Source organism: Brachypodium distachyon, chromosome 1 (genome assembly GCF_000005505.3).
Source record: "Brachypodium distachyon strain Bd21 chromosome 1, Brachypodium_distachyon_v3.0, whole genome shotgun sequence".
NCBI classification, from domain to species: Eukaryota; Viridiplantae; Streptophyta; class Magnoliopsida; order Poales; family Poaceae; genus Brachypodium; species Brachypodium distachyon.
Genome location: NC_016131.3, coordinates 5429807 through 5453087, shown reverse-complemented (window position 1 = coordinate 5453087; position 23281 = coordinate 5429807). Strand labels below are relative to the sequence as shown.

Here is a 23281-nt window from a genome sequence, read left to right as displayed (position 1 = left end):
AGGTTGTCGAACCATTGAATCATCACCGAACCGATGAAGAAGATGACCAAAATCACGAAATTACGAGCCGCGAGATCACAAACTCCATGAAATAGACCATGATAGCCACACCAGAACGGGAATGGGGCCGGAAAACCTTTATCCGCATGTCATCGCCTCCGCTGTCAGGACGCTGCCTCCAAAGACACACAAAATGAGGTACTCCTTCCGACCCATATTACTTGTCGCGGATTTACTTTCATATTACTTGTCGTTGATTTAGTGCAATTTTGTACTGAATCTGCGACAAATAATATTGGTCGGAGGGAGTACTAAAACCACGTCAAATGTTGATCCGTAAACGAGGACTCGGCCCTTGTGAAAGTGGATAAGAATTTTCTTTTTGAGAACAAAGTGGATAAGATTATTAGGAGACCGAGTTAGCCACTTAGGCACAGTTGACTGCAATACTTTGGCCCATCTATCATTTCCCTGGGCCGAAGCCCATCTATCTTTCCTTTTTCGCCCTTCCTGAGCCGCACCGCACCACCCTGTCGGGCCTCGGCCATCTCGCTGCCGAGCGCCCCAGCCCCCTCGCTCGCCTTCCACCTCGCGCACGACTGGATTCCAGTTGCGCAAGCGCCGCCGCCGCCGGTTGATCTCCCCCTTCGATTCTCTCGCCGCCGACCGTTTCTCCTCCAATCACTCCACGGACCGATTCCGCCCTTTTAGCTCCCCGTTCCATCTCCTTGATCTCCCCCAATTCGTAACCCTACCTTGCCCTACTGGGTCCTCCGCCCGTGCCTGACAATGAGCAGGCACAACACACGCAATAAGAACAAGAGGCCGCGGGCCGATGAGTCCGCGAGCCCGTCCTATGCTGTTCTGAAGTATGTATGCATTGCCTCCTTCCTTTGTCAGGAACTCTATCAAGTTTCGATAGGGTGAAAGGTGGGGTTTCGATGTTTTTGTTGCTGATTTGTTTTTGCTTGGGCTGCTCCCTGTTATGCAGGAAGATACATTCCACGGGCACGATCACGGAAGGCGATATCCGGCAGCTTTATAGCGTGTGGAAGCCGGTTTGCCAGGGCTGCCATGGGAATACCAAGGACTCGCCCAATTGTTTCTGTGGTTTGGTCCCCAATGCCAATGGAGCGAGGAAGACTGGCCTGTGGCAGAAAAATAGCGAGCATGTCCGTAGCCTCGGTCCTAACCCGTCTGCCGACCTCCGTGATTCCATGGAGACGCCTGCTGGATTGACTAATCTAGGCGCGACATGTTATGCAAACAGCATACTGCAGTGCCTCTATATGAATACTTACTTCCGTTCGGGCATTTTCTCTCTGGAGCCAGACATCTTGAAGAAGCACCCTGTTATTGATCAGCTGGCTCGGTTATTTGTGCAGCTACACTCCAGCAAAATGGCTTTCATTGATTCAGCACCTTTTATCAAGACATTGGAACTAGACAACGGCGTCCAGCAGGACAGTCATGAATTTCTCACCTTGTTTTTGTCTCTGCTCGAGCGTTCATTAAGCCACTCCAAAGTCTCCGGTGCTAAAACTATTGTGCAACATTTGTTCCGCGGGAGTGTGTCACATGTGACTCGGTAGGTAAATACCAAAAGCATTTAAAATGCAGAGTTTATTAGGGGTTTCAAGATTTAATTTGGAAATGGAAGGGAACTGAACTTCTAGTTTCTAGAAGGTCCAAATTTTTTCAAGATTTGTATGATACAAAATCACAATCATCAGCAAGTACTTTTGAAAAATGAATCTAGTGATACCAATTTCATATTTTCATGTCATATAAATGGCATAATAACATAGTAATTCTTGCTCAAAGTCTTGTCGTAAGGAAACCTAATACAGATTATTTTAAGGAGAAGGTAGTATATGTTAGTTTGTTAATCTAGTACACCAGCTGGCTAGCTTGTCAAACCACAAAAAATAGTTAACCAGATATGAAGTATTTTGAACTTGAGTCGTATTTTACTGGATCTGGTGCTTAGACATGCTACGTGCTCAGGCAGGTATCTTTGATTTTGTAATTGGTTGATTGCTCAGATACTTAGTTAGGAAGAGATAAAGTGGACACAGGCTTTCAGATATAAGATCTTTGCTTTCTATGTACCGTAGCATCATGGTGCATTCACAATTTCTGATCCACAAAGACTGCATATATCAATGGAAAAAATTATATGCTTAGTTCATAGTACTAGTTAATTTTTTGGAGAACTAATGTTAGTCATCATATGCTTAAGGTGCTCATCATGTGGAAGGGATTCTGAAGCATCTTCAAAGATGGAAGACTTCTATGAACTGGAGCTAAACATTAAAGGTCTAAATAATTTAGAAGAAAGTTTGGATGACTACTTGAGTGTGGAGGCACTGAACGGGGAGAACCAGTACTCCTGTGAGTCATGTCAGAAAAGGGTAGATGCGACTCGTTGTATAAAACTTCGTTCGCTTCCTCCTGTTGTTAATTTTCAGCTCAAGCGTTATGTATTCCTACCAAAGGTGATATGTTCTGATCTCAAGCAAGTCCATATTTTTGTTGCTATACATTCTTCCACTTCTGTCTTCTGTGTACTTTCGCTGTTTGTGCTAGAAGTTTGTCTAACTTATTTTCTCCACAGACAACAACAAAGAAAAAGATCTCTTCAGCATTCAGTTTTCCGGCACAACTAGATATGGGAAAGCGGTTATCAAACCCTTCATCTAGTTACACTTATGATCTGGCTGCTATTTTGATTCACAAGGGTAGTGCTGCTAATAGTGGGCACTATGTGGCACATATAAAGGACGAAAGCAGCTGTCAGTGGTGGGAGTTTGATGATGAGTGTGTATCCAAACTTGGTTTTCACCCCTTTGGTGAAAAACCAAGCAAGTCATCTGATAAAGTTGATCAGAAATCTGAAGTTACTTCTTCGGAAGGTTCTGTTGCAAATGGTAATAAAAGTAGCTATCATGAGGCTAAACCGAGTTGTACTATGGGACCGATGTTCTCTTCTACAGATGCTTACATGCTGATGTACAAACGATCCAGCAAGGATGAGAACGGTACCGAGAGCAATAATATCATGGAAGCCAATAATAGTTCGCTTCCACGCCATTTTGCGGATGAGATTAATGAATTGAATGCATTATATGTAAAGGAATGTGAGGAGTATGAAAGTAAGAAAGATAAACTTTTGGCGTCCATACAAGAGAGGCGTGATGAAGTAAGAGCTGTTCTTACAGAAGCACCTGCTCCCCCAGACGATGATTCATATTTTTGGATTTCAGCAGACTGGCTTCGCCAATGGGCGGATAATGCCAACCCTCCATCGTGAGTTTCCTAGAGAGCTTGTTTGTTTATTTATTTCTTCTTCTCCCCTTTACATTTAAACGATCATTATTTTGTGCCGCAGTTCTGCAAACAATCTATGCAAATGTCGCCGATCTCGGTTCTGTAGAAATTCGTAGCTTCTTGCTGCTGACTTTGTACTATTGTACTGTTAGTTATCAGGGCCTGCACAGCTGTGTTGTGATAAATAATAGGAGCTGGATGTTAAATGCATATAATGCTGCAATTTGTATCATAAGCCGTCATATATCTGAGTACATCCATTGCATTGATTTATTGTCCTAACACAACAGCCATCATGTAGTTATAAGTCTTGTAACATCATCATTTGTCTGTAACTTTGTCTGCATCATATATTTGGAAGAAGCTATTTGGTCAGTCTACATCAGCCTACGTTACCCATAATATGTGGAAGTATCAACGTAATTTCATGGAGTCATTCGATCTGAATGCTACATGAAGAACATAAGCCAGATGACGGAACGCGGGGACCTAGGATGTAGAAGATCCTAACATGAGCGATTCGGCAGATTTGGATTCCTTTCCTATATATCCACTCATGTGGTACTTCATCATATGATTTATATAAGATCCATCTGTCTAGAGATCGTCATATACATCTAGAAAGCCGTATGCTTTGGAAGAAGCTTGTACAGTTTGGGAAGGGGTTTTTTGAGAGAAAAGAAGAATCTACTTCAACATTGTTGGTTGCTAGTATTGTCTATTTTAAGCTCTAGGTTATATCAAATACTCTTTACACGAAATATATACTTAGCCACAATTTCTTTGCAGTGGTTAGCTTTTTTAAATCTCAGGGTTTAGTACGGATTTGTCTCCCGCAATTTCAAGTTTTCAACATCATATGTCGAGCTTGCGCACATTTTATCAAATGACTGATAAATCAAGTAGAATACATGTCATCATCAATGTCTACAGAACTCTGCATGATCAGTCAGGAGAAGAAATCATAAAGCAATTAAGCTCAAGTCCAGAATGTAATGGTTGTCTGATACCAGTTTTTGGTATCTGAACCAGTTTGGCACAATCCTTACTAGTTTTGGTGAAATGTATGTTCTTTCCATGATAGTGCTAGATGTGGAGCAATTCTTTAGATCTCCCCTGCTGATTTTTTGTATGTCTGTACTCCTTGTTACACATATTCTTCTCAATAAGTGTATCCTTAGGACATTCCTTCCAGAATCCACATATAGCCTTATTACAACTTATTTTGGTTCTGCAGTTCGATTGACAATAGTCCAATACAATGTGAACATGGAAAGGTTCCAGCATCTAAAGTCACATCTATGAAGCGATTATCGGCTAAAGCCTGGCAGAAGTTACTTTCCAAAGTAAGAAACTTCTCCACTTCTTCATTTCTTAGAATTATTTCCCTCAACAATTGAAGTTCAAATTCAAACTCATTTTGGAGGTATGGAAAAAAAATTAAATCAACGAATAGTGGCAAACAGTAAAACATCACTATTCATGTTGAAGTTGTTTTTTCACGCTCCTCCCAAATTGTTTACAGGACATCACCATCCCGACATACTGTTTTTTTCTAGAATTATTGAAAACTATTAAGCCTAGTTTCATCGTAGCTTGCTTTCCACCTGATAATTTCTCTTTTAAGATTTACTATATTTTGTCCCCACTTATGAATTTTATTACATTTTTGGAATATTCTTCATTAATATTATTCATATTGTTATTGCAAACATACTAGTATGGAGGAGGACCAGTATTGAGCCGTAATGATGTCTGCATGGAATGCCTCAAGGATGGAGCAAAAACTGCAGTGTCTGCTGATGTCTATCGTGATCGAAAAGCATCATTGAAAAATCTCGCAGAAGCAGCACTTGCTGGAATTATCCCAGAAGGACCTTCTTACTTTGTTTCAAAGACATGGTATGAAAAGGACATCGTTGCCTCATTTTCTGATCCTGGTTCTGTATGTGACCTCTGGGAGCTAGCAATATTTTAAAATGCCTTTTGGATTATTCTCATGTACTGCCTTTGTTAATATTCTGCTTACAGCACTTTCAAGTTTCAATCTCGTTAGAGTGATCTCCTTATTTGTTACTCCCTCCGATCCATAAAAAGTGTCGCCCATTTAGTACAAAATTTGTACTAACTTAGTGCAAAATGAATGACACTTTTTATGGATCGGAGGGAGTATTCAACTAACAAGAGTCATATTTAAGGTTTGTGCTTTGTGTTTATCTTTTAATGGCTGTTGCTCAATGTTAATTGTCTTTTTTCCTGTAATACTGCAACCGTTGTCTGACATGTCATAATATTCTATGTCCCGGTAATATGTTGTCTTGTAGACGGACAATGTATTACTGCGGTGTGGTCAATCATCACAGGTTTCTTCATTATGTTTCCGCACCTCAAACAGTTTCCAGTTATAATCTAAGTATGCCGTGCAGTTTTCCATTAAATTTGCACTGAATGCTTCTCTTGATATGTGCTCACACAGATTTTTTTATCCTTTGTCCCTTTTTGTTGTCTCAGCAGTTGATTATATTACCAAATTGTGTCCATCTTCTCCAGTCTCACACCGATCCATTTCGCTGTTTGCTTCCAGGTTGACCCATTGGTTGCGAAGAAAAAATGCGGATATCCCTTCTGATCCTGATAATGTACCAACAAGTGCTCTAAGATGCAGCCATGGGGATCTTCTTCCAGAGCACGCTCCTGGGGCAAAGCGTGTATCTGTGCCAGAGAGTCTATGGCTGTTTCTCTATGAAACCGTCAATGCAAGGGAAGCTGACAATATTGCAACTTTTCCATCAGATTGTCAACCATGCGAAATCTGTGGCGAGAAATTGTCAGTTGTTGCTTCTGTTGAGGATAATCTTAGGTAAGCTTAGAACATAATAATACAATGAAATACTCAAGGTTAGACAATGCACAACTCACTTAAAGTGGAGGGTTAATATTAATTTTCTTTCGGCACGGTATTTGTCTCTTCAGAGCGATAAAACTCAAGCAACGACAGAGACATGAAAAGTTAATATCTGGGAAAGGCTTTGCACTTCACCCTGGGCAAAAGTATTATTTGGTTCCTTCCTCATGGTTGTCAGAATGGAGAACTTACATTACGGCGACTGGAAAAAATGTTTCGTCGTTACCAGAACCTCAAAGTCTTGAAGTTGTTATCAATTCACTTAAATGTGAGAAGGTAAACTAACTCTGTTCCTGTTCTTCTGACAAGTCCTGTATGCCGGTATGTGTGTTTGGTTCTGAAAAGACTAGAACACTAGTGCAAAGCTTGCTTTCAGGGATAAGTGGCTTGAGTTCTAGGTGTAGGTCCAAGTCAGAACTTGCTATTCTCCTATCGTGATAGCAGCAGATCACTATTAGTAATTTTTGTAACCCATTGGTTATGATGTGGATTCATGATGACTTGTTGAAGAATAGAATCATGGTCAAAGCTTATTTCCAGAATAATTTGGCAAGACTTGCACTTTTGCGCATAATAAGGTAGTTGTTTATGTTGCCAGGGATTTTTTTTTTCAGAAATGTAGTTTTTTTTTAATAAAGCAAAGTGAGACACAAGAATGAGATAAGGTTATAATTTTGACATGATAATGATTATCCTTAGAGAGCACAACCAAGTTAATGACTACCTTTAGATCTGTGGTGTGGCACTTGTTGTCTGCTCTTTCTTAGTTGATGTAAGAATTCACAATATATTGAGTTTTGTTACTTCATATGTGGTTTAATAAAATTCTGTGAAGTTTTGTTTGGTCACCAACAAATGTTTTTTTTTTAATTTGATTTCCATTTGTATATGATGCATATCCTGGGGGGTAACTGATCCCTTGTTGCTTTGCATTTTTCATATTTTTACACGAGTCTGTAGGAAACTCCGTTTGTTTTCTTGACTGTAATTTGCAACACCGCCACCTCTTCTTTTATCTAGTAGGTATTTAAACAATGGAGTATTTCTTGTTGAATATTTTGATCACATTTCAGCATTCAAGATTGTTGCAAAGGCCTCTGGATCTAGTTTGTAAACGTGGGAATATCACCCAGAAAACATCAAATGTAAGCTCATGTTTCTTCAGAATTTTTTCTTCCTTCTCTCCTCTTATTCCTGTAAAATCAATACAACTGTGACCTGTGCAGTACATGACCTATAGATGTGTTCCTCAGTTCCTCCCATATCACCCTGTTTTTTGGTTAGCTGTTCCTCAACGAGGTTTGATTTTCTTTTTATTTGTTGTTTGTTTCAAAGGTTGAACCTGTCCATAGTGGTATTTCTCATCGGACCAACTTGCTAATGGGGATAAATTTGATCCACAACTGTGGTAACTACAATCTCCAGATTGAAAAACCTGAGCGCGAGCCTTTAGTTCAGAAGCACATGTGGATATCTGCTATCATGTTCTCTTCCTCTTTCAAATATGAATGCAAATCAGTTTCTGAACTAGCATTTACTTATTTCATAGAATTTGTATGAATCTTGAACAGCAAAGCTAGTGAGTACGAAGCCATACAGATACTAGATAGGAAATATGAATCTATCGCATTGGTATTGTAGGGCATGATGTTGGTCAAAACCAGGGTCTAAGAGAACTTGGAGCTGGCTCCAATCCATGCAGCAACCCAAAGCTAAGAAAATATTCGTAGAGTCGACTCAAGTTGAGGCACCGGTTCAAGCAATTGTTGACTCAACTGTTTGTCGGTCCCACACCTTGGCTATCCACTCCGATTATCCCTGTTCAGCTGCCTACCATCTTTTTTCGTCTGGCCACACCAACACTACCACCCCTGAAATCATTGGAGGCGCGAGAGAAGCTTCACGGCCTCTGCCGCCCAATCTGCATGTGCTCGACTGATGATGTTGACGTGGTCCTCACCGGCTTTCCCCTTGTCTGAATCACGCCGGCACCACATCCCAAAGACCTGGGGGAAGCCGCGCCGTGGAGAGGCTCGAAGAGGAGTACAGCATCCATCCAAGAGGAGCAGAAGCAGGCGATGGAGGTGCCCGTGGCATGGCAGCAACTGAAGAAGCAGAGAAAGGAAAATGGTTGGTGAGATGTGAAAGGTTAAAAAAAACCTGTTGGGGGGTAGAAACAGCTAAAACGGTGGATGAGTGGATGCCATAGGAGCTTTCTCGTCCAAGGAGGAAGAAGCAGTTGGGAGGAAGATGACAAGTTCTGGGGGAGAAGTTTTATGACTAGTGGGCGTAAAAGTAAATGCTAAGCAATGATGTAATCTGCACCAGTTTTGTGTTTTCTAGATGTGTCAGATTTCTAGAGTCGACACATCATTCATGCCTTTAGTTGATTTCAATTGCTGTTGCATTGTCCGACAATATATATTTTGGGCCCTTGTTTCGCTGATGTGTTGCAAGATGAAAACAAATAATCTGGATATTATGGCTAACTTATATTACTTGGTTTTCAGACTGATGGGTTAGCGATCATCTCAGAATCAGATTGGATATTATTCTCTGAAGAGTGGAATATAACACATGGGAATGGCGCATCTGCTGAAATTATTTGTAGCAATAGCTCTCAAGATAAATTGCATGGGTCATCTGAAGCGATGATAATTTTGGATGAAGATCCAGACCAGTCTATTAATGATGCAAATAATTCTTTGGAGGACAGTTCACCCTATATCAGAACCGATCCTGAGGTAAACTAAATGTTTAGAATCAACATATGCTGGTAACTGCTAAGAGCTAGATATCACTGGATATTTACAATTATTGATTTACATGGTTGTACCACATAATTCTTAATTTAATAAGCCTATTATAGGCAATGTGTCATCTCGCACACTTCACTAGTTAAAAGATAAGAACGCAAACAGGTAAACAACGATACGCAATATCAAAGAATAAAAGCACAACAACGTTGTTCTTTCATGCAAGTTAGTCCTGATGACATGATGTTACAGCCATTAATTTTGTAGAAGTAATTCTCCCTCGAGTGTAGTATCATGTGATGGAAACAATGATACTTCAAAATTCTGTTTCAACAGCTGCCCTGTAAATCCATCTAAAATAGCAGCTGTGACAGCCTACTTAGGTTGTACGTTTAGGTTGTTGGCGTCTCACCTCCTAATGTGTGGTTCTAAAGTGTAAGCCATCCAACAAGATGGAATTACAGGGAGAGAATTGCGGGAGGGAAAGAACTGTAGAATCTGAATGCTGTTTCCAGAAAGTAAATGTTGTGGTTTATTTAAATCCAGCGTCCTGGATAATCAAATACTTTGGAGCACTCGAATACTTGGGCATCTGTGATGAGTACTAATGTACTAACAACTTTCCCCGTTTTTCTCAATTCTACTTGTGCATTTGTATTCTAGGTTTGTGAAGAATGTATTGGAGAAATAGAGAGCTGTGCATTGGTGCAGAAACTCAACTACCAGAACGAAGATATCCATGTCTATCTTGTGCGTGGAAAAGAGGCACCAAAGTCAATTAGAGAGGCATGTCCAGCTCTTCCTATTCCAGATCGTCGGACTACGAAGCGTTCCCGGAGAACAACCTCGGGGAACTCGATCAATTTAAAAGTCTCTGGTTCCACATCTGTCTATCAGTTGAAACTCATGATATGGGAATCTCTAGGGGTATGTCATGTTCATCAAAACTATAATTTAATCAAGCAGCCAAGCACCATTACTATTTTACTCATTGCATTTCAGATAAAAAAGGGAAAAGCACAAAAAAAAGTTAAAGAAGATAACTTCTGTTGATTATCATGATTGAACTTTACAAAGTTTCAGCTGAAAAACATTTGCTAAATACTGCAAGTATAAGTTGTGAGACTTGTGTTTAGTTCCCTACAACAGCTAATACTTGCGGTTGCAGCAGTTTGAACCCTCCAAAAAGTAGTTTCGAACTTTAAATTTTAAAGCTAACATTGTTAGCTGCAACAGATAATTACCAATGTTATTAGTCTCAATTAAAAGTACTCCCTCCGTCACATATTAAGTGTCGGAATATTACATGTATCTTGACGCGTTTTAGTGTGTAGATACATCCATATTTAGATAAATTTGAGACACTTAATATGGGACGGAGAGAGTGCCAGGTACTATCAGTAAAATTCAGCTATCCTACAAGTTGCTCCTGGTATTGCAAAGTGTTCATTTGTTCAGGGTGTTGTCAAGGGCTAAGATTAGTGTTGACAAAACACGCCTGCTTTGGGTGAATTTGTACCTAGTTGTGATTATTTAAAACTTTTGAGCCTATCAGGGTGCACCATACCATTATACCATCATAGTGGAGCTATATAATTTGCACTTGCTTGATCATTTGCTCACGTTATTTGAATTCTATTGGGCTTCCTGGTTTCAAGCATTAGTAACAGTTCATAGTACTGGCAAGTCAATCATCAAATAACCTGGTGTTCACTTAAGAAGGGGGTATAGAATTTATAGTGCAAGAAGTTATCATAGATACTGTACTTCCCTCTCAGTCCTTTGTCTAGGTGCAAATCTCTTTTGTTTGATTTTCATTGTGGTTGCCTCCTTCAGTCATATTATTGCTGTTGTCGTATTTAGATTGTTAAGGAGAACCAGAAGCTTCATAAAGGCTCTGTTGAGATTGAAGATGATCTTGCTACTCTCGCTGACAAGGCTATTTTCCCTGGGGATGTTCTATGGGTCAAAGACTCTGAAATGTTTGAGAACCGTGATATAGCAGGTGAAGTAGCAATTATGATGATTTTAACATTTCTGAAAACATGATTGTTGATTGTTAAGTTTAGCTATCCTATGATATTTCAGATGAAATCTCAGAGCAGAAGGCTGATGTATCTGCTGAGGAAGGCTTCCGTGGTACACTGCTGACATCCAGTGTATCAACTCAGCTTTGTCAAGACATAGCATTGAGTGAATGAGTTTTCATTTCCCCAAAATCACTGTATGCACGTGTCGGCTTCCCAGCTGGTTATGCTTGTTTAGAGGTGATAAACTCCTTTCTACATCGCTTCATATTTCATTCTTTTTTGTCAATAGACTAGTATAATACCCATACGCTGCTATGGACTAAAGAATATACACGTTTAAAGAGAATGGTGTACTATTATCTGTTATATCTTTAGATGATATAATCCATACTCGTTCTCATCTCAATGATTTATGCCAAATCAACAAGTGACAGAGTCCGAAGGTGATGGACGCTGCCACCAATTGAGTCTTTTATATTTCTCATTAGATGTTACAGAGTAAAAAGCTATGGCCTATGTTTCTGTTTCTCGTTTTTTTTAACCGTCACTTGGTAGAAGCTTGAGCCAAGCCGAGCGAGCCTAAGTTGGGCCTTTGAGCTTGCTGCTAGGCTCGAGCTAATCTCGGACAAAACTTGAGTAAGCTAGAGCTTGACTCGACAATCTTGGGACCATGGAAAAAGACAATGTTCATATGGAAATTGAGTTAGCTGGACTAAGTTTGTGCGGGCCGTAAGACACGATGTTCACTCATATGTGAAAAATTGTGAGTTCGACAAAGCTCAAGCTCTGCAACCAAAATAAGTGCCTCATTTCATAATTACATGTAAGCGAGCTATTTGACCTTGATCAGCTAGCTCGCAAGCTCACTCGCCTAGGGTTCGCTGACCCTAGATCGAGCTGAGCTCTAATGGGTTGTCAAACTTGAGCTATTTTTGCAGCCCAAGCTAGGTGTGGTGATTGCTGCACTCTGTTTCACATTGCAGTATGCATATGCACATGTCTCAAGGTCCCGGGTTACGGGTTACTACTGTAATTAATTTCTGCTATATTAAAAACCCTCTCCTGCTAGTATAAAAATACTACTCCCTCCGTTCCATAATTCTTGTCGAGATATTACATGCATCTAGACACTTTTTAGGAATAGATACATCCATTTTTTAGCAAATTTGAGACAAGAATTATGAAACGGAGGGAGTACTTTTATTTGTGCTCCATGCTTCATCTGATCTCTGTAGCTATCAGCCAACATTCTGCCTCAACTTGATTCTTAGCAAATTGCCCCTGGATTACTGCATTATTCCGTCACCCTTTCTTTTGCCCATTTCAAGACCAAGTTACCTGCTTCCATCTCGATGTTAGGTTATCTTACCGAGAAAGAAAAATACCTCGCTACATGTTGATGTTTGGTTTTCTTACTGATGAACAGAAATACCTTGTTACTAATGTTTGTTCGCTCTTGTATCCAGGAACCGGAGGGCATCGGTGTTACGTGGTTCTGGCTCGATTTTTTTTGTCTATGTCTGTCTCCGTGCTATGTCTTACACCTTAGCGTGTCTCAGTCTGTTGTATCCTCGTGCCAAAATGAGGGGGAAAACGAAGAGGTTCTGCTGCTGCACCCTTCCCTGATCCTGATGTAATTACTTAGGTAGTTAAACTATTTTCGGCTCTGCAGTCCCGTTAGCGTAGCCTTTTGTTTTGTCGCGAGAGCCATGGGAGACTTCTGTTGTACCTGACACGGGGTGCCTATCGAGGGTGACTTTGACTTCTGCTTGGATGGAATAGTAGGCTCTGCAATGCTTTTTTAATCCCCTCTGTTATTATCTGTGGTGTGGTACTTTTCTGGTGTCGAGGGCACGCTACGTGCATATTTCTGACGAGAACTTCCTGTTCGTTTTATTCGGGCCGGTAGCGATATCTTCCATGTCATCGTCTTGCGGTTCACAGAGAGTTGTCATGGCAGCCACCTACCACCAGCCCGTCTATCAAACCCACGACCTTGGCCTCCGGTGAATTCACCCGGGGATTTCGATTGCCCCGGCCTTGGTGCAAGTATCAAAGCACCCCACTTCATAGCTTTGTCCTTATGTCTACCAATCTACCATCGCCATGTCTAGTATGCAAATGCCGCTTGTTACCACACACACATAGCTAAACACCGGCACCTTCTCATATAACACTTGATAATGTCCTTCTCCTTGGTGATCGCCAAAAATCTGGTTGGAGGTTTTGAAACATCAAGACAAACCCTAACCCTCACTGTACGTCCATCACCTCTGGGCTGTAAGTGTAAGATCACCGTCTTGACCTCACCAACTCGGCCTACTAAAGAGGTTATTACCGGAATCTTTCTGAAACCTGACGGCAAATCCACTTTTTGAATCCACATTGTTTATCTCATCAAAGGAACCTCATCCTTGTATAGCCATCGCATTTCTTGATCATGACCCCTTGATCCCTCAAAAGCCACGGACTGCCCTCTTAAACTATCGTCTAGTCACCCAGACAATGCACGATGATCACAAAAAAAAATTGTCCCACCGCATGAAAGTTAACACATTGCACCAAGCTCCACGCCATCCTCATCACATCATAAACGCTCCCCTACTACTAAAAATGTTTGGTCACGTGAACATAAGCGAGTGCCATGAACTCAGACTCAATTGCTTTATCCGGGAACTCTATCAAATTCAGATCATCTACTTCTTCCTCTTGCAGATCAAGCTTGTCCAATAGATCTTCCAGAGGGGGACACGTCCCCTTCCCTTGGCTCCCCTATGCCACACTTCCATAGGACGAACGCGATGCTGCCGATGCCATGGTACACATCCAGTAAGACTTGACAGATCGCTTCAGAAAAAATGCGGAAACCCCTAACTTTTGAGATAACAACAAGGTCAGGCAGGTAGGCTAGCTACCCTGGATCACCTGACTTACGAGATCCAAATTAAAGATTCAAAGCCGTGCCAATCTTTATGGAACGGAGGGAGTAGATGAACTCCGACGAGGAATCTAAACCCCTAGACGGGTGATGTCAGGGAAAATTAAACTAACTGTCGTCTAACGTAGTTTCCTGTAGTCAAATCGAGCTTCTCTACTTTTTAAAAAAATCCTTCATTACTGCAGTGAACCGTTATAACAGGCAGAATGCCACCACGAAACAAACGCAGACCCTGCCCCGACTCTGAAAGCCCGCACCCGTGTGCCGCGTAGCTGCGCACCAGGATGGGACGACCCTAGTTAAACGGGCCTAGCCTGGGCCCCCGTTATAAAGGTGTCGGGCCGAGTCGACCCCAAAATGCCTCATGCCTCAAGCTCGACGGGCCCTGAGGAAAGCCCACCATTGCATATGGCCCAAATAAGATTTTTTTAAAAAAAGTTAGATTGTGCCAACACTCGAGAGATGATGGGCCAAATGTAAAAAATAAGCTGGGTTGGATCAGAATTTAGAAAGATGATGGGCCAAATATAGGAAAACTTAAAAAAAAGAAAAAAACTTAAATGGACCGGGCCGGCCCGTGTTCTCAGGGTAGAGGCTCCGGATGGGGAGCTATGGTTGGGACTTGGGACTTGGGAGGAGAGCCGCCGCCCCCTGCCCCCATCTCCTCTCCGGTCGCCGCCCCCCCTCCCTCCATCCCTCTGCCGTCCGCCAGCCTCACCTAGCACTCCGTCCGCCGCCTTTCCCATCTCCCCCGGATCCGCTGCCCTCCCCCATCCTGCCTGGATCGATCCGCGGCCGCCTCCCCCAGTCTCGTACCAGCGCTCGTCGCTGGCCGTCCGGACCTCGTGGCGCCGCCCTGCCTCCCACCGCTCCGGATACGCCGCTGCTGCCTACCCATTCTCGTAACAGGAGCTCGTTTCTAGAGAAGCTGCAGCTGAAAAGAAGGGAGCATTACACGGGTAGCCCAGCGAGGATCGAACTCGTCTCGACGAAATCGTTCTCGCCGCCTTGTCGCCGCGAGCCCGCGAGACACCTCTCCCCGGCTCCGCAAACACCGGTGATTGAAGAAGCGGCGGCGGCAGGTAGCCATATCTACATGGGAAAGAAGCGTGGCAACAGTGCCCCTTCGTCGGCATCCAGGGCCACGAACCAGGCCCTGTCGCTCCGTGAGGAGAGCTGCGGGAAGACGCAGGCCGACGCGGCCTCCCTGCTGAGGGTCCAGCACCTGCAGCGTCTGGCGGCGTGGGCTAGCGGGGAGGCAGGGGTGAGCCCGGTCGGAGCGCTGCTGGGCCACCGCCTCGCCACGAAAGCCGAGGCGGCAGGGATTCCCCTAGGCGCCTCCACCTTCCTTTGCCAGAGGTGAGAGTAACAGCTTACGTACTGTTTTACCTCAAAATGCCCCCATTATTTGTCTAAATATAGAGCATACGTAATGTGGAGGCATCAACCTGTTCCTTCCCTCACATTTTATTTAACCTGTATTATGATTTATTTGTGTTCGACTTGTCTACCAATCAAATCATTGTCAGACAAATTCTCGGTCCGCCAGCTAAGTACCCTGTCTGTCTATTCACGTGTGGCAACCCGAAACATAACCATTATAGCAGCTGTCCTCTAGCAAGATAGTAGTGAATTTCTTCTCAGTTAGATTGGAATGGTATCTGTACTGTTGGCCGTTTTATAGGAGTGAATCTGGAAAGTTTCAGGACTTATCATCTAAGTTTCGTTCTTTGGTTCTCATAGCCAAACCTGGAAAAGAATTCGTGAGTACATGAGATGTATCTCAATCTCGGTATTTTTCTTCACTTCCTGCATGGAGCTCGTTTTGAAAGCATTCCGCTTTATTCAGTGTTATGAATTAAACTTCTATACAGATCAAATGTTAATAACGCTGTACACATGAAGTATTTTGATTACTATGCAGCAACATTTCTCTTTGGTTCCTTGTTCGCTTGGACTTGTGCATATCTTTCTCAATGGATTTGAGCCATAAATCACGTCACTCACAAATCAACAGTTTTCATCGACTTGCATTGTCTAAGTGGTACTTTGTTTCAGTGTTCAATATTCTGTTCTCAGCATACATTGTTACTGAGTCATTTTTCCCCACAGCTTTGCAAATCACTATTTTACTTAGAGCATCTCTAATAGATGATGTAAAATAGCCCTAGTGCCCGAAAAAACGGAGTTATTATCTATGTAGTGTTTGTGTTAAACTATGGTCTTTGAACTATGCTATGCTATGTGGATTTGAAGTATAATTTCATATGTGTGATGATCTTGCAAAGTTTAAAATTTTGTTGTTATTATTATTTTACTATGTTATTATTTTGTTGTTGATAAGGTTGTGATGATCTTGCAAAGGTATTAAATTTGATATGTTGATATGTGTGTGGTGCCCTATAATGCATCTTGCAAAGCACAAACTGTTTTGAACTATTGGTGCCCTAAAACTTTTTCTGGGTGCCCTGTTTTATCTTGATGAGAGCAAGTTTCCATACACATATAACTTTAAACCAGTGGTCGTAAGGCCAAACAAAGATTGAAAATACAGATTGTTTTTAAATATATCATGTTCAATACATTGGTTGTACACAAAAGTGTGAGAAAACACATGATGCATCGTGTAGAACTAACATTTTGCATATTCCAGTGGCTCTTTATCAGAGTTCTTAATACCAGTCGTGCTTTTGCACCTAGGCTGGTTGGCTTCTTGTATGCTTAAAAGTGAGGTTACTACCATAGAAGAAACAGAAATAAAATGTCGTGCTGATAATGCTGTGAGAATATTTCGGCTAGAACACATTAGTTCATAAGTTGTCTTTCTGGTTTATCTTTGATTTATCTCAGATATTTTAGTGTTATTTGTGTGTCGTGGTTTGTTAGTCATGGCACAAAGTTCTTGTACATGGTCAATGTAGTTTGTTAGTCATGGCACAAAGTTCTTGTACATGGTCAATGTAGTTTGTTAGTCATGGTGCATGTACTTCCTCCGTCTGGATTTATGAGGCATGCACGTGTTCCTAGATTACCAATTTAACTCACAAAATGTAAATTACATGATTACAAATTTATGTCATTAAAAAGTTCTGTCGATAACGAATCTAATGGTATACTCTTTGTGCAATATAATACGTATTTAGTTAATCAAATTGATGATCTAGGAATACTGTTTGTGCCTCTTAAACCAGGACAGAGGTAGTACCTTATACTTTTATTCATATCAATAAGCCTTACTTTAGCATGGCACAACATATCACTATACGGACTTCTGAAGAAAGATTGTTCAAATGTTGCAGGTGTGAATCAGTCTTACAGCCAGGCTTCAACTGCACAATCCGCATAAAGAACAACAAAAGGAATGCAAAGCGATGCAAGAAGTCAAATTCTTGCCAGAATAGCGTTGCCTATGTGTGCCATTTCTGTGGAAGCCAAAACCTGATACGGGGTAGTGGAAAGGGTATTGTGAAAGGCCTGTTATCATCAAGGAAGCCATATAACATGGACCAAACCGGCATAATGTCGAAAGGAAACAGGCTTGATCATTCGTTTCCAGCAGTTGCGCAAGTGGAATCATCCAGGTTGAAAAAATCTACTCTCGAACAGTATGATCATGTTGGTGTGTCAAAATCCAATCTTCCTGAAGATTCTAGTATGGCGGAAGGGATAGTTTCTTCATTGGTGTGTCATTCTCAGTTAGCAGCTTCAACTGTTCAGGTGGACATCACACCGAAAATTAAAGTAGAAATAACAAATAATAAAGATATGAATGATATCCAGCCTGTTTCTTCTGAAAAGATTGGACCATGCGAATCTGATGTCACTTCGCAAGCAGAATTTCGTGTCACGTCAAAATTTGTTACTCCACAAAAGAACAAACTGGCGGATGTGGCTGCCCCTAAAGATTCAGCAGAACCATTGAAGAAAAGAAGTACACTGAACAATAAAGGGGAGAGTTGTGTTTCAGTTACTGGCAAGGCCCCTATTAAGTTAACTTCAAATGACTCTGGGAAGAATACTATGTCTGCACCTCGTGATTCTTCTCAGATGGCTGGTAGTTCAAGAAAGCGGGCAAGAAAAGGATGGACTACGCTAAAGCAGATCGCTGAAAAGGACGAGTTTGAGAGAAAAGAGAAGATTGTCAATTTTGTAATCCCATTCTTCATGTAAGATACGTTACAATTGCACTACCTGTAAACGTTCGCTGGAAGAACTGATATTTCTGGCAGTATCATGAACTAGATGGTCGTGCACGCGTTGCTGCGCCGTCAAATAAATTATTATGTTTTATGTTCTTTTTCTGATTTTTTTTGCTCTCTGCGCTGCTGTCAGGTGTATAGAGCTATGAAACTTTGTACATTGCCCTCTTTATTTCTCTTCTGTAGCATACTATATAGCTATGAAGCTTTTTACATTGTTCTTTTTGTTTTTCTTCTGCACGCTGAGCTTTTTCTACTCTTTAAGATTTACTATACTTTGTCCCCACTTTTGAATTCTATACATTTTTGGAATATCCTTCATGAATATTATTCATATTGTTATTGCAAACATACTAGCTAGTATGGAGAAGTTAAACTCTGTCTATGTTGTGCTGATAAGTCCTGTATGCCGGTACGTGTGTTTTGGTTCTGAAAAGACCAGGAAACACTAGTTCAAAGCATGCATCCAGGGATAAGTGGCTTGAAGTTCTAAGTGCAGGTCCAAGTCAGAATTTGCCCCAGATCCGGGTCACATTTGCCCGCTGCTATGAACACCCTTGATCCACTATATTCTGATCATGAAACTGCTTGACCAAACAGCCAGCAATTTGGTGTCACTACATAGATTTCATGCTAGACTTGCAGGTCTTTTCATTTGCTGACTACGAACGGGCTACGAACAGTATGCTTTCCATCAGACCATGTGATGGAGCCAGACAGGGTGCCCTTAGCCGCCGTGCTGTTGCTGGAGAAGGTGACCTGGAAACCCAGCTTCTTCACGCTCTTGGTGAACTGGAGCTCGCTGGGCACGACCTTAACGTCGAGCCCCGTCGGCGCGGCGACGGCGACAGTGTAGGTCGCCTCTTCCTGCGCTCCGACATTGGTGACGGCACGCGACACTGTCCTGCCGCTGCTGCTGTTGCCGAGTCCCGTCAAGGCGATCGAAGGGTAGTTGAGGTCGGAGATGAGGTCCTTGCTGGCGTTGGCTGCACAGCTGAAGCCGCTGGGGAGGGAGCTGGTGATGAGCTTGATCTGCGACGCGCCGTAGCCGTAGTTGCAGAGGAACTGCAGGTAGTCTTCCTCCGCGAGGTCGTACACCAGCCCCGGGTCCAGCGCCCCCGACGGGTTCACCTGCCCGGCGCCGTAGTCGAACGGCGTCGCCGCCGAACCCGCGTCCGTCGTCATCGGAGCCTTGTCGTTGTTCAGCTGAGTTGCTGCAATGTAACAGTAGATCAGATTGGTAAAGCCAATGCAGGATTGAGTGGGGTGATGCTGTTGTCAGTTGATGATTTGATCACCAGTTAGTTACCTGTGGTCATGATGGCTGACCGGATGGCGGCCGGGCTCCATGTCGGGTTCCAGGCCTTGATGGTGGCGGCGGCGCCGGCGACGTGGGGGCAGGACATGGACGTCCCGGAGATGAGGTTGAACTGCGAGGGCTGCTTCTGACCGCTCGGAAGCGACGACGTCGGGATCCACGCCGCTAGGATGTTCACTCCCGGAGCAGCCACGTCCGGCTACAAGCAAGGATACATACATGGATCGGCGCATTAGTTGATTGCATCCACGGAGCTGTTGTTACACCCTAATGTTTAACGAGGGCCGGTTCAATATAATTTTACCTTGAGAATGTTCCCGGTCTGCGACGACGGGCCCCTAGACGAGAAGTAGGCCACGACGGGCGCCGGCTTGAACTCCGTCACGGTAATCGACGGCGTGATTGTGGCCACAGGCTCGCTAATTAATTCCATAACATAAAACGAGATCGATCATCAGCTCGTTAAGGGCTTTCTGTTTTGCTAGACCGACATCCATGCAGAGTGAGCTTGGAAGATCGATCGAGATCATACTAATCCCATTCGTACCTGGTGGAGGCGATGTACTTGTGAAGGTTAGCCGCGGCGGCGCTGGTGACCTCCGTGACGGGGAAGTCCAAGTAGGCGGTCGTGACGGACCTCTCGACGTCGTTGACCAGGATGGACCCCACTGCCCCGCCGCTCTTGAGCTCGTCCACCTTCACCATCTTGGACGTGTCGCTCTGCGAGTGGTGGCACAGCACGATCTTCCCTTTGATCTTGCCGGCATCCAGCGTGCCGGGCTCACAATGACTGCACAAACACATGTACAGGGCCATATATACACGTCAGAAATGTTGCAGACAGATTCAGACTTCACAACGTTGCATTTTATTTCATTTTTAGTAGTATCAGAGATTCAATATATGTACGGATGTACCTTGCCGATTTATTATCAGAAACTGAACTAGACTTTGCCGATTCACCAGTGATCAACGGGTATTTCGGTGATTTGTCCAGGTTGGAGAAGTTTATGGCTCCACCCTGCACGCGTCGACACGAACGATCAGAAAAAAAACAGAGTAAACCAAGAAACGCCTCTCCTGCATGCAAACTAATCAAGACAAACATGGAATGCACATACTTTGACAGCGCTGCTATTTCCGCCACCGAGCACGACGTCGGACTCGAAGTCGCGGTCGATGGTGGCGGCGGCGACGGTCATGATCCATGGCGCCGCGTTAACCACCGTGGAGCTCCCGGGCCCGGCGTTGCCGGCGGAGCAGGCCACGGTGACCCCCTTGGCCACGGCGTGGAAGGCGCCGATGGCGATGGGGTCCTCGGAGAAGTCCGGGCTGAAGTAAGGCGACGCGCCCAGGGAGACGGAGATGACGTCCACGCCGTCCCCGATGGCGTCGTCGAACCCCGCCAGGATGGCCGACCCGGCGCAGCCTTCCTCCGAGCACACGCGGTACATGGCCAGCCTCGACGCCGCGGAACCGCCTTTCGCCGTCCCTGAAGCCAGGCCGTAGTACGAGGCCCCGGCCACCGCGTTCCCCGCTGCCGTTGACGACGTGTGCGTGCCGTGCCCGGCTTGGTCACGCGCCGAGCCGCTCCTGCGCACGCCGCCGCCCCTCGTTACCTCGCCCACGTCGTAGTACCTTGCTCCGATCAGCTTCCTGCAGCATCTCATGTGACAACTTATAAAAATTGCAAGCTGAAGAGTTTAAAATCGATGTATCATCATGTTAATTACTAATAGTTGCTTGCTCACTTGTTGCAGTTGGAAGAGTTGAAGTCGTCGCCGGACATGCAGGTGCCCTTCCAGCGGGCCGGGACGGGCCCGAAGCCGGCGTCGTCGAAGCTGGGGGACTCGGGCCAGATGCCGGAATCCAGGAGCCCGATGATGGTGTCGCCGGCCGTCGTTGCTGACGATGATGAGGAGGCCGCAGAGGGTTTATTCGGCGAGTGACGGGACTTAGCCGATGAGCCGATCTTGACGACGACGTCCGTCTGTTGCTGCTGCTGCAGGAAATCCCAGGATCTGGTTGTGTGGAGCTGGTACACTGGGTCGGGGAACACGGAGACCACGCCGGGCTTCCGCCTCAGCGCCGCCGCCTCCTCCTTGGACAGCCGTGCCGCGAACCCCGAGAACCCGTGATTGTATTGCTGCACCACTACGTTCCTCGCCACTTGGCCCCTGGTGAGATATGACGTGTGTGCATATATCAGTGCATGCATGGACGGGTTGGTTAATTAGTGGGTCCGAAAAGTAAAATAAAAGGCGCCCTTTTTGTTTGCACGCCTGGGATTGCAGAGAGTAGTATTTCCTGCGTCCGATAAAAAATGTCTCTGACTAAATTTGAATGCACCTATACACTAAATTATACATTTAAATTTTGACGAACTTGATACATCTTTCGTTGAACACGGAGGGAGTATTGTGATTCTGCACTGTTCGGCTCAGACGCACTCTTGCTTGTGGAAGGCTTATGGACGTGATAAATTACTTGAGGACGGAGCCGACGAGACGGAGGTGGGTCTCCTGGAGGAAGCTGGGCGGGGTTCGCGGCGGCACGGCGCCCATGTACACCACGTACACCTCGCGCCGGCCCGCCGCGGCATCGACGACACCGGTGCCGGCGGTGGCGAGCAGAGCAACAACGACGAAGCAGATCAGCGGAACCCACATGATCGACAGTAGTGTGTGTGCACTGCTTAATTACTGCCTGTTGGTCAGTTTAGCTGTTGTGTCTTGCAATCTGCACTGGATGCCATGACCCCATTGAGGCCGTGATCATTTTATAGGCGCACGGACATGAGCACATCGATCAGTGCTCGATCGGCCGATGGATATGCCGCGCGTACGTGGCAGATGTGTGGCCGTGCATGCGTGAGATCGTCCATGGTGGTGCCTCCTTCCTTTGGTGGGCTGTGATGCTAAGTGCACTACCTAGGCTAGCAGTAGCAGCAGGGCGCGTTTCTGATCTCCCCGTAATGTTAGTTATGTTATATGCATGTACCACAGACCAGAGTGCTCGATCGGTCCGTGAGAGATACACCTTATCCCGTGCTCAAAGTGGCAACGCGTGCTAGAGGCTAGAGCTAAGATAAGACAAACTTTCTGCAGCCAAGGTGCCCATTATTTTATTTCTATACTCGATCCGGGGTGTGCAAAAAACACATGTGCTTGCAATTTTTTATGGATTGAATTTTGCAGCCGGTGGGAGAGCTAAAACATGTTTTAGTGCTCGGAAATAATTGTTTTCTTGGCGCACTTATTTTCTATGTACAAGAATGTATTTTTGTTCCACGGCACGAGAGTTTACATAAGCTTGCATGTTAAAGATTTGGACTACGCCGTACATACGTGCGTCGATCGTTTCGACATTTTATTTATTTATTTTTACCGTTCACCCATTTGGTGTGATCTATGCAAGCTACAAACAGAAAAGGCTAATTATATTCAAAAAGAAAGATAAGTAATGCTTTTCCTTGGTAAAATACATGCATGCGAACAAAAAGAGGTTTAACGAAGGAAAACAAGGGGGGAAACAAAGCAAGCTGAGCAGGGAGGAAGGCACAGGCACACTAAGACAAAGTAGTCCAGTTTTTACCCTCCACCACCGCCCCGTGATAGTGGATAGATCTATGAGTAGCCATTGCTAGCATGCGTAGATGCACAAGGCAACTGCACAAAGCGTAGTGGAGGTTCGTGGCTGTGCGCAGGCGCGATGTTTGTATGTAAACTTTGAGCTCCATCTCGCTGCTCAATTAGCTAACCCTTTTTTTTCTAATCTTACTCTGACCTGCCTAATTACGTGTTGC

General features: G+C 44.1%; 3 protein-coding genes across 4 annotated transcripts; 2 read left to right on the top strand and 1 right to left on the bottom strand.

The window, feature by feature from the left end:
• The first annotated feature begins 521 nt into the window (after window positions 1-521).
• Window positions 522-12826, top strand: LOC100842178 (ubiquitin carboxyl-terminal hydrolase 26). 2 transcript variants are annotated; one of them, XM_003558984.4, is made up of 14 exons: window positions 523-869; window positions 992-1588; window positions 2243-2498; window positions 2618-3309; window positions 4568-4676; window positions 5051-5232; window positions 5915-6190; window positions 6304-6511; window positions 7309-7380; window positions 8746-8979; window positions 9655-9918; window positions 10855-10996; window positions 11080-11258; window positions 12488-12826. In XM_003558984.4, exons 1-13 carry the CDS (start codon window positions 790-792, stop codon window positions 11190-11192), a joined length of 3225 nt encoding a protein of 1074 aa, XP_003559032.1. In that variant the 5' UTR covers window positions 523-789; the 3' UTR covers window positions 11193-11258; window positions 12488-12826. The 2 variants fall into 2 exon arrangements, with proteins under 2 accessions (XP_014752892.1, XP_003559032.1); XM_014897406.2 differs by lacking the exon at window positions 7309-7380 and having other exon boundaries at window positions 522-869.
• A 1756-nt stretch (window positions 12827-14582) lies between these two features.
• On the top strand, window positions 14583-18383 carry LOC100844619. The gene is made up of 2 exons (XM_003558992.4): window positions 14583-15318; window positions 17259-18383. Exons 1-2 carry the CDS (start codon window positions 15056-15058, stop codon window positions 18127-18129), a joined length of 1134 nt encoding a protein of 377 aa, XP_003559040.1. The 5' UTR covers window positions 14583-15055; the 3' UTR covers window positions 18130-18383.
• Window positions 18384-18579: 196 nt separating this feature from the next.
• Window positions 18580-22241, bottom strand: LOC100841780 (CO(2)-response secreted protease). The gene is made up of 8 exons (XM_010231120.3): window positions 21964-22241; window positions 21228-21653; window positions 20598-21132; window positions 20394-20497; window positions 20024-20266; window positions 19781-19895; window positions 19468-19675; window positions 18580-19372 (listed from the first exon to the last, which is right to left on the bottom strand). The coding sequence occupies exons 1-8, from the start codon at window positions 22143-22145 to the stop codon at window positions 18810-18812; spliced, it is 2376 nt and encodes a 791-aa protein (XP_010229422.2). The 5' UTR covers window positions 22146-22241; the 3' UTR covers window positions 18580-18809.
• Window positions 22242-23281: the final 1040 nt, after the last annotated feature.

Excerpts from the sequence above, each read along its gene's own strand:
- LOC100842178 (XM_003558984.4), top strand. The coding sequence starts at position 790 with ATGAGCAGGCACAACACACGCAATAAGAACAAGAGGCCGCGGGCCGAT. Across the intron at positions 1,589-2,242 it reads AGTGTGTCACATGTGACTCG|GTGCTCATCATGTGGAAGGG; the intron begins GTAGGTAAATAC and ends CATATGCTTAAG. Across the intron at positions 4,677-5,050 it reads GGCAGAAGTTACTTTCCAAA|TATGGAGGAGGACCAGTATT; the intron begins GTAAGAAACTTC and ends CAAACATACTAG.
- LOC100844619 (XM_003558992.4), top strand. The coding sequence starts at position 15,056 with ATGGGAAAGAAGCGTGGCAACAGTGCCCCTTCGTCGGCATCCAGGGCC. Across the intron at positions 15,319-17,258 it reads TCCACCTTCCTTTGCCAGAG|GTGTGAATCAGTCTTACAGC; the intron begins GTGAGAGTAACA and ends CAAATGTTGCAG.
- LOC100841780 (XM_010231120.3), bottom strand. The coding sequence starts at position 22,145 with ATGTGGGTTCCGCTGATCTGCTTCGTCGTTGTTGCTCTGCTCGCCACC. Across the intron at positions 19,896-20,023 it reads AAGTACATCGCCTCCACCAG|CGAGCCTGTGGCCACAATCA; the intron begins GTACGAATGGGA and ends GGAATTAATTAG. Across the intron at positions 19,676-19,780 it reads AGACCGGGAACATTCTCAAG|CCGGACGTGGCTGCTCCGGG; the intron begins GTAAAATTATAT and ends CCTTGCTTGTAG.